This window comes from Chiloscyllium plagiosum, chromosome 51, assembly GCF_004010195.1.
Source record: "Chiloscyllium plagiosum isolate BGI_BamShark_2017 chromosome 51, ASM401019v2, whole genome shotgun sequence".
In the NCBI taxonomy this organism is placed as follows: domain Eukaryota; kingdom Metazoa; phylum Chordata; class Chondrichthyes; order Orectolobiformes; family Hemiscylliidae; genus Chiloscyllium; species Chiloscyllium plagiosum.
Window position 1 is genome coordinate 768,819 of NC_057760.1, and position 10,266 is coordinate 779,084.

Consider the following 10,266-nt stretch of genomic DNA (forward strand, 5'->3'; position numbering starts at 1 on the left):
CCTCCAATTTTGGTGTCATCTGCAAACTTACTAACTGTACTTCTTATGCTCGCATCCAAATCATTTATGTAAATGACAAAAAGTAGAGGGCCCAGCACCGATCCTTGTGGCACTCCACTGGTCACAGGCCTCCAGTCTGAAAAACAACCCTCCACCACCACCCTCTGTCTTCTACCTTTGAGCCAGTTCTGTATCCAAATGGCGAGTGCTCCCTATCTTCCAAGAGATCGAACCTTTCTCACCAGTCTCCCATGGGGAACCTTGTCAAACACCTTACTGAAGTCCATGTAGATCACATCTACTGCTCTGCCCTCATCAATCCTCTTTGTTACTTCTTCAAAAAACTCAATCAAGTTTGTGAGACATGATTTCCCACGCACAAAGCCATGTTGACTGCCCCGAATCAGTGCTGAAAAATGTGGTGCTGGAAAAACACAGCAGGTCAGGCAGCATCCGAGGAGCAGGAGAATCGACGTTTCGGACAAAGCCCTTCTTCCTGAAGAAGGGCTTATGCCCGAAAAGTCGACTCTCCTCTATCCCAAATCAGTCCTTGCCTTTCCAAATACCCGTACATCCTGTCCCTCCAGATTCCCTCCAACAACCCGAGGTCAGGCTCACCGGTCTACAGTTCCCTGGCTTGTCCTTACCGCCCTTCTTAAACAGTGGCACCACGTTTGCCAACCTCCAGTTTTCCAGCACCTCACCTGTGACGATCGATGATACAGATATCTCTAGAAGAGGCCCAGCAATCACTTCCCAAGCTTCCCACAGGGTTCTCGGGTACACCTGAGCAGGCCCCGGGGATTTATCCCCTTTATGGGTTTTAAAGGCATCCAGCACTTTCTCCTCTGGCAAGAAATCTTGGAAAATGCCCGTATTGCAATGTGTTGCCTCCCAATCAAAACTGACGGCTGTGTCTGGGATCTTGTGCCCTCCAGGTGTTTGTGCTGTTGTTTATCTTTGTCAAGCGCCAGATTATGAGGTTTGCCATGAAGTCCCGGCGCGGGCCTCACGCCCCCATTGGCCACAGTGCACCCAAGGTTGGTACCGTCTCTGTGTCTCTGTTCCCCCCCCCCCACCCAAGGTGTTAGTAATGGTACCGTGATAATTGGTTCAGGTGGGGTATGGGCTCTGTGTTCCCTGGCCAATTCCAACCCCAATCTGTGGGGTCTCAGGGCTGGAGGCAGTGGGACAGTTGCTACGCCATCCCTTTGGATAATCTTAGAATGTCCTCCTGGGGTGGGGGTGGCGGTGGAAAGTGTTGAGGAAGCTTTACTCCTGTATCTAACCCCGTGCTGTCCCTGTCCCTGGGATGGGGGAGGGGGAGGGAGCTTTACTCTGTATCTATCCCCGTGCTGTCCCTGCCTTGGGCTGGGGGCAGGGGGAGCTGTGTAGAGGGAGCTTTACTCTGTATCTATCCCCGTGCTGTCCCTGCCTTGGGCTGGGGGAGCTGTGTAGAGGGAGCTTTACTCTGTATCTATCCCCGTGCTGTCCCTCCCTTGGCCTGGGGGAGCTGTGTAGAGGGAGCTTTACTCTGTATCTATCCCCGTGCTGTCCCTGCCTTGGGCAGGGGGGAGCTGTGTAGAGGGAGCTTTACTCTGTTTCTAAGGGAGGAAAGTTGAAAGTGTTCTGAAAGACCTCGTATCATTGAGGCACTTTACAGCGCAAAGCGAGACCGCTCGGGCCATTAAAGCAATGCCGACTCGCCTTCGGTGGGTCCCGTTACCCGGACCAATCTCGACCAGTTGGTGTGTGGTAGGTGGAGGGCAGTTTGGGCACTGTGTGGTGTTTCAATTGGGGTTGACGGGAATGGGCACATGGCTCCACGTTTTGAGCTGGGGAGTATTTGGGGTTGTTGGAGTTGGGGGAAGGGTCTGGGGGTGGAGCACGCTGGGAGTGGAGCACGCTGGGAGCAGTGTTTGGGGTAACTGGGTTTCGGCGAGAGGATATTGACAGGGTTTGGGGGGTGGGGGGGGATTCAGGACTTGAGTGAGTTGAGGATTGGGGGTGTGCTTGGAGCTCAGGCAGGTGAGGCAGAGGTTTCTGATTGTGGTGGGGAATCCGATGAGGTGGGGGGGAAGAATGATCAAGGGAGCTCCGCAGTCGAGCTGATCTCTTCCCTCCCTCAGGATCTGAGAGAGGAAATCGACCGGAGTCTCCTGAAGGTTCAGGATCTCGACTATGAACCTCAGCTTCTCGATGAAGGAGACGCCCGCTTGCTGCAGCTACAGGAGACAGGAAACCAAGGTACTGACCGCAAACCTCCCCCGCATTGATGTAGCACCTCTTGTGCGGCAAAGCAACACCCTCTCCGCGGTAGCAGCCACGATCTGACCTCCAATCCCATAAGGAGATTGTAGTAGGAGGCGCCCAAAAGCTGGTCAAGGAGATGGGGTTTACAGGGGGGAAATGAAGGGGGAGACTGAACGCCGTGCTGTCCCTGTCTCTGGGATTTGGGGGGGGGGGGAAACAGTGTAGAGGGAACTTTACTCTGTATCTAACCCCATGCTGTCCCTGTCCTGAGATGGGGGGGACAGTGGAGAGGGAGCTTTACTCTGTATCTAACCCCGTGCTGTCNGGGACAGGGTAGAGGGGGCCCTACTCTGTTTGTAACCACGTGCTGTCCCTGGGAGGGGGGGGGGGGGGGAAACAGTGTAGAGGGAGCTTTACTCTGTACCTAACCCCGTGTTGTCCCTGTTCCTGGGATGGTGTGGGGCGAGGGGGGGGGGGGGGGCAGTGTAGTGGGAGCTTTACCCTGTATCTAACCCTGTGCTGTGGGTGATTTGTATCTGAGCTCCTTGTAATTTGGGTGTGTCCAGTGTTAATAATTGGCGTTGCACTGAAGGGGAATTTGAGCCAAAGCTGTTTTGGCCGGTTGTTTGCGGTGTAGGTGATGTGACGTGACATTTCTCTGGATGATCTTTTGCAGGGCCCTACAACTACCTATACCGGATGAAGGCTCTGGACGCTATCAGGCATGTGGGTGAGTGGCCAGTTACACTGAGCTTGAGCTGAAACGTCATCCTCCTCCATCCCTAGCTGAGGCCATTGCGTGCTGTCTCTCACCGTGCTCACGGTTACGGTGTTCCCACCCGTCTCCTGGCCTAGGAAGGGCAGGCGGTCTGTTTTAATGTTGGGCGTATTGGTGGCACTGGTGAGGCCAGCAATTGTGGCCCCTCTGCCCTTGCCGTGGGAGAGGGTGGTGGAGTGAGCCCTCTCCTGAAAGCCGTTGCTGTCCATGAAGTGTAGGGGTAGCCACAGTGCTCGTGTTGGGGGATGTCACTGGGACAACCCGTGTGGTTCCCTCCGGCACTGCCGCTCAGCAGCACGTTGCCGCATTCTGGTCTCCCTGCTATAGGGAGGATGTTGTGCAAGGCTTCTGAAAAGATCTACGAGGATGTTGCCGGGGTTGGAGGGTTTGAGGCTATAGGGAGAGGCTGGAGCTATTTTCCCTGGTGGCTGAGGGGTGACCTTACAGAGGCTTATAAAATCATGAGGTGGGGGGGGGGCATTTTCTCTGGGGTGGGAGAGCCCAAAACGAGAGAGCATAGATTTAAGTTGAGAGGGGGAAAAGATTTAAAAGGGACTTGAGGGACAACTTTTACACGCAAGCAAGCTGTGGCTGTTAACCTGTAGAGGCAAAGACTTTACGAGTGTAAACTGGCCATTCCTGTACCTTCCAGGAGCAAGTGAAAGCATCTGGAGGAGGATCAGGGAGCTGTACAACCTGACAAACCAGAAGGAGAGTGTTCAGGCATCCTGTGAACGGTTGTGCATGTGCTCCCCTGTTAATAACTGGATGAACGGAACTGCACATAGCACACAAGAGGAGACCTTAACTTGATGATCCAACTGCTATACCCTGTACCAACTCCTGGATCAAGGATTGAGCACTGAAGGTAAATGTGCAAAACACCTTGTCACCCACCTCATCTACCCGTGTTGCAGTGAGGTCCGTAACCTTCGGTCTGGTGTAAAGGTGTACTGTACCTTTTTTTGAGAGAGTGGGAAAAGCTCACAAGGACTTAGAAGCACACAGACTACCGAAAACTTTAAAATGTAACAGTTGGTCGAACAACTGGGTTGCGAGGAGACCAAATCAAATTCGGTTAATCAGTTTAAATTATGCCCCAAGATACCAACTCCAAGCAAGTTTGAATTTAGTATTTTGACAATATTCAAGCCAATGAACGTTTTGGGGCATAAATATTAGACCTTTTGAACAGTTACCCGGAGTGGCAAAGGTCGCCAACATAAACAGAATAATACAGACTGCCCGCATGTGGTGCGTGTTTGGAATGAGCTGCCAGAGGAAGTGGTGGAGGCAGGTACAATGACAACATTTAAAAGGTATCCAGATGGGGACATGAATAGGAAGGGTTTGGAGTGAGATGGGTCAAGTGCTGGCAAAGGTGAGGATTTTGGATATTGGGAGCCAGAGTCTATAGATGGGTAGTAGGCAAAGCGCAGCAGATCTGACCGCATCGGAGGAGCAGGAAGGGCAACGTTTCAGTCCGAAACCCTTTGTCCCGACTTTCCTACTCTTTGGATGCGGTCTGACCTGCTAAACGTTTCCTGCTGTACATCTATTGGCTCTAGGTTAGGTTAGAATATCTGGTTGGTATTGATGGTTTGGACCTGTTACGACACAAGGTTAAACCCCTCTGTTCATTTAAACCAGCAACGCAGAAAAGATTCACCCCATGCTTAATCTGTTAAAATTCGAGAGACAGAACTATCCCCAAAAGTCACTATGCAAAGTAAAAATTAACTTTATCTTAAGTCTAACAGAGAATAATTAACAACTATTTACAACTCCGCGTGGGTGGCACAGCGGTTAGCACTGCTGCCTCACAGCGCCAAGGACCCGGGTTCGATTCCCACCTCAGGCAACTGTCTGTGTGGAGTTTGTACATTCTCCCCGTGTCTGTGTGGGTTTCCTCCGGGTGCTCTGTTTCCTCCCACAGTCCAAAAATGTGCAGTGTAAGGGAATTGGCTGTGATAAATTGCCCGTAGTTGTTAGGTGCAGGGGTAAATGTAGGGGAATGGGTTGCTCTTCAGAGGGTCGGTGTGGACTTGTTGGGCTGAAGGGCCTGTTTCTACACTAAGTAATCTAATCTAATATCTAATCTTTCTCTTAAACCTATCTTTGACCTTCCCCCCTCTACAATACTGGTCCTATTTTTATTTTTTTAAAAAAATCCCAACTATGATTTTGTTTTTAAAAAAAAAAAATCACATTTCAAAACCAGTCAACTTAGCCGAGTGTAGTGTGTAGATTTTCGTCTGTCGTCTTGTAGATTCTGCTTTGCAGGTCTTTGATAGATAAAGGTACCTTTAAGAGAGCAGTTCTGCGGGCAGTCTGTATTGTTCTGTTTATGTTAGTGATCTTTGCCGCTCTGGGTAACTGTTCAAAATGTCTACTATTTATGCCCCAAAACGTTCATTGGTTTTAATATCATCAAAATACTAAAGTCAAACTTGCTTGGAGTTTAGTATCCTGGGGCATAATTTAAACCAATTAGCTGAATTTGATTTTATCTCCCAGCAACCCAGGTACTGCTAGCTGTTCAACTAACTGTTACACTCTCAAGTTTCCACTACTGTGTGCTTCTCTAAGTCATTGCGAGCTTTTCAACTCTTAAAGGTACAGTACACCTCTCTTCATTAAAGACTGAAGGGTCTGTTTCCATGCTGTACACCTGAAGCTAACTCACTGCAGCACGGGTAGATGATTGAGAAGGTGTTTAGCACGTTTGTCTTCATTGCTCAGTCCTTGATCTAGGGTCTAGCAGTTCAGACATCAAGTTAAGGTGTCCTCTTGTGTGCTATGTGCAGTTCCGGTTATTAACCTGGAAAGCACACGCGTGACTGTTCGCAGGATGCCTGAACACTGTCCTTCTGGCCTGTCAGGTTGTACAGCTCCTTGATCCTCCTCCTCTAGATACTTCCTTTCACTTGCACCTGGAAGATACAGGAATGGCTTCTTTGCACTTATAAAGTCTCTGGCTCTACAGGTTGACACCCACAGCTTACAGCAACAGATGAGAGTAAAACGAAGCTGGCAATCTGCAGCTTTTGAGATTTTTTTAGTACAGAACAAAAACTGTTTCCTCTTCAGAGGTTCAAAACATTCAGCCCCCTGCCCCCTCCCCGTCCTCCCACAAGCTGTTCAGCTGCTCAGGAGCCAGGTTTGGCAGGCAGGAGGCTTCTGGTCAGTAGTCCATAGTCCTCTGTTGTAGGCCAAAGCTCCATTTGTTCATAGGCCCTGGCTCCTGCCTGTCTGTAACCCAGGCTGCCTCGAGGAAGCAGCTGTGTAAACAGCGCTTACCATGAGTATCAAGTCACTTTTTTTTTAAAAAAAACAAAACTGTATTCCTTTCCACTGATCTTTTTTGGTTTGGAAACAGTCGCTTTCCTTTTTACTCTCAATGTTCTTGGAAAGGGAGGCAGTCTTTTTTTCTCTTTTAACTCCACCTGCACTTCCCTCGTAACCTGGCCTGCCAGCATTTTGCGTGCACAGTGGTGCTGGGGAAGGAGTTACGGGTCGAAGCTGGGGATCGGAGCGGAGGAGGTTAACGGGGAGACTGAATGAATGAATCGAGGAGTTCAAAACGCATCGAGAGAACAGGGAGTAACCGTTCCCCCCCCAGCCTGGGGTGGGGGTCAGTCATCGAGAGAGGGATGAGGAGGATTTGTGGAGCAGGGAATTCTTAAAAATTCCGAGACGGCTGGGGAGGTGTCTTACAGGAGAAAGAGCGGCATGCAGGATTCCTCAGGGAGCCCCAGTATAGAATTGGTGGGCTGAATGGTCTCCTGCAGGCAACACTATGTTGTGCCAACCTTCGCTGTGTGCCGTCCCTGCAGATCTCCCCACCGGCGAGGGCACCGATTTCGTCAAATACCTGACCGGGAAGAGTTTCCGGAACTTTCTGATGGAGCTACGGGAGGGCAACACGCCGTTCAGAGGGGTCCGTAAGAATCTCATCGACAAGCTCATCGATGGCTACGAGTCAGCACGCCACGGCACAGCGGTAAGTGCCCCGCTGCCGGGACGGCAGGCACGTGGGGCCGAACGGCCATCCTCTGCTATGTGGCATGGGGCATTGCCGCTCGTTGTGTGCGTCGCATCCAGTGAGGTACGGCAGCAGGCCATTCGGCCCCTCCCCGTCGTTCGATGCAATCGTGGCTGACCGGATTGTGGTCTCGGCCACACTTTCCTGACTGTGCTCCCCCCCCCCCCCATCTCTCTCCCGTTCCCTCGTCAGTCAGAAATCTCCAGCACTCTACAGGAGCCAGTTCTCTAGACTCCCGGAGATGGAATTTCCCCCTCCCTTTTTTTTTCCTGAAACGATGGCCCCTCCCTCCTTCAGCTGTAGATTTCCATGCCATCTGAGGAAGGGGTGGAAGCCCTTTCAGCACTCTTCCCCTGTCAAGCCCTTTCGGCATCTTTCACATTGTCCCCTCCCCTCCCCACTTGATTCGATTTTTATTATTGCCACATGTACCTAAGTACAGTGAAAGATTTCCTTTTGCGTGCAGTGTGACTGCATGTCACAGAATCCCGTCAGTGTGGAAGCAGGCCGTTTGACCCATCGAGTCCAAGCCAGCGCTCTGAAGAGCATCCCTGTAACCCAATACTTCCTATGGTCAATCCACCCTAACCTGCACATCCCTGGGCATTATGGGACAATTTAGCATGGCCAATCCACCCTAACCTGCACATTCCTGGACACTACGGGACAATTTACCATGGTCAATCCACCCTAACCTGGGCATTATGGGACAATTTAGCACGGCCAATCCACCCTAACCTGCACATCTTTGGACTATGGGAGGAAACCGGAACACCCGGAGGAAATCCACGCAGACACGGGGGAAAATGTGCAAACTCCACACGGACAGTCGCCCCGAGGCTGGAATCAAACCTGGGACCCTGGTGCTACAAGGCAGCAGTGCTAACCACTGAGCCACCATATTGTATGATGTGTGTCCTTGTATGTTATGATCACACTGCAGCTCAGTGGTTAGCACTGCTGCCTCACAGCATCAGGGACCCGGGTTTGAAGCCAGCCTCTGGTGTCTCTTTCCTACTCACCCCACCCCCTTGCCCTCACCCCTACCTTGAGGGGGGGGGGGGAGGGGAGAGGAGGAGGGTGCCATCTTGAAGTGCTGCAGTCCCCCCACCTGCCCCGCCCAGTGTGGTATGTTAGGAAGGGAGTTGTAGAATTCTGACCCTGAACGAACTTGGTGGAAGCCCTTTCAGCACTCTTCCCCTGTCAAGCCCTTTCGGCATCTTTCATATTGACCCCCCCCCTCCCATTTTCACTTGATTCGATTTTTATCATTGCCACATGTACCTAAGTACAGTGAAATATTTCCTTTTGCGTGCAGTGTGACTACATGTCACAGAATCCCGACAGTGTGGAAGCAGGCCATTTGACCCATCGAGTCCAAGCCAGCGCTCTGAAGAGCATCCCACCCAACCCCATCCCTGTAACCCAATACTTCCTATGGTCAATCCACCCTTACCTGCACGTCCCTGGGCATTATGGGACAATTTAGCACGGCCAATCCACCCTAACCTGCACATCTTTGGACTATGGGAGGAAACCGGAGCACCCGGAGGAAATCCACGCAGACACGGGGAAAATGTGCAAACTCACACAGACAGTCGCCCCGAGGCTGGAATCAAACCTGGGACCCTGGTGCTACAAGGCAGCAGTGCTAACCACTGAGCCACTATATTGTATGATGTGTGTCCTTGTATGTTATCACACTGCAGCTCAGTGGTTAGCACTGCTGCCTCACAGCATCAGGGACCCGGGTTTGAACCCAGCCTCTGGTGTCTCTTTCCTACTCACCCCACCCCCTTGCCCTCACCCCTACCTTGAGGAGGTGGGGGGGGTGCCATCTTGAAGTGCTGCAGTCCCCCCTGCCCCGCCCAGTGTGGTATGTTAGGAAGGGAGTTGTAGAATTCTGACCCTGAACGAACTTTGCGTTTCCAAGTTGGGATGGGGGGGGGGGAAGGGGAAGGGCTGATGTGCGCACGTGCCTGTTTGCGTGTGCATGCGTGTGCCTGCCTGTGTGTGACTATTGGTGGGGAGGGCGACCTTGGAAGAGAACCTGCAGGGGGCGGTGGTGTGTGTGTGAATTGTTGGCGTGTGGAAGGTGAGTCGGTCCCCAGGAAGGACATCGGGGATGTGGTGAACAGGTGAGTTACATTTGCGTGTTTCCACCGAACGTTTGACAGAAATATTCCGATTCTGGCTCTGTCGGGTGACCGTCCTCTCGCCTTGTTCCCGTTACCTTGTTTGTTTCTGTTGCAGTTCTTCGGGAAAGTCGAGTATCTCAAGTATCAGCACGCTGTCAACGAGCTGACTGCTATGTGAGTTAACTTCTGTTACAGTCAGCTAAACCCAATCCTGCTACGACACTCGGCACTCCGGCTTGGACTGTTTCAAAGGTTGTCACTAACACTGGCAAGCACAGTCACAATTGCCTGGTCCTCATTGCCCCCTGGAGAAGGTAGGGGTGAGGTGCCACCTTAAACCACTGCGCAGCAGTGTGGTGTAGAGACTCCCAGTGGACAGCTAGACTCAGTGATTCTCTTTGCTGTCTTGTGGGATAGTCTCCACTTGTTCAGATGAATATAGCTGTAATACCCTCAGGGAACTCTCTTCCATCCAGGGACAAAGCACCCCCCCCCCCCCCCCTCCCCGCATTCACTCCCTCCTCCACCACGCTGAGTCGAAGCAGTGTGTACCATCTACAAGATGCACCACAGTGACGACTCCCGACAGCACTTTACAAACCCCGTGGCCACTAAAACCTTTCCAATGACCGAGGTCCGGCTAACTGGCCTACGGTTTCCTATTTTCTGCCTCCCCTCCCTCCCTCCCTATAAACTGAAGTGTTGTATTTGCTATTTCCAGTCCTCTGGGTCCCTCCCTGACTCCCAGAGATTCCCGAAAGGTTTCCTCTGCCGTCTCCTTCAGGGCTGTAGCCCACCTGGTCCAGGTGATTTAGCCACCTTCAGACCTTTTGGCTTTCCCCAGCACCTTCTCCTCAGCGCTGGCCACTACACTCCCCTCTGCTCCCTGCTCCTCCCCCCGACCTCTCGAAGTTCTGGTATGTCACTCCGTCTTGCACTGTGAAAACCGATGCAAAGTACCTATTCAGTTCCTCACTACAATTTCTCCAGCCTTGTTATCCTGTGGTCCGGCATTCACTCTTACCTCTCTCCTACATACCTAACAAAAAACG

The 10,266-nt window shown here is 51.8% G+C and overlaps 1 protein-coding gene across 1 annotated transcript in view; it reads left to right on the forward strand.

Moving 5' to 3' along the window:
* Window positions 1-9,522, forward strand: part of LOC122544777 (protein C1orf43 homolog) — a 14,019-nt gene extending 4,497 nt beyond the window's left edge. The window contains exons 2-6 of the mRNA XM_043684103.1: window positions 939-1,040; window positions 2,130-2,247; window positions 2,930-2,983; window positions 6,868-7,034; window positions 9,330-9,522. Of these exons, the coding sequence (XP_043540038.1) occupies window positions 939-1,040; window positions 2,130-2,247; window positions 2,930-2,983; window positions 6,868-7,034; window positions 9,330-9,392 (504 nt within the window). The 3' untranslated portion in view covers window positions 9,393-9,522. The remainder of the gene's footprint in view (window positions 1-938; window positions 1,041-2,129; window positions 2,248-2,929; window positions 2,984-6,867; window positions 7,035-9,329) is intronic.
* Window positions 9,523-10,266: the final 744 nt, after the last annotated feature.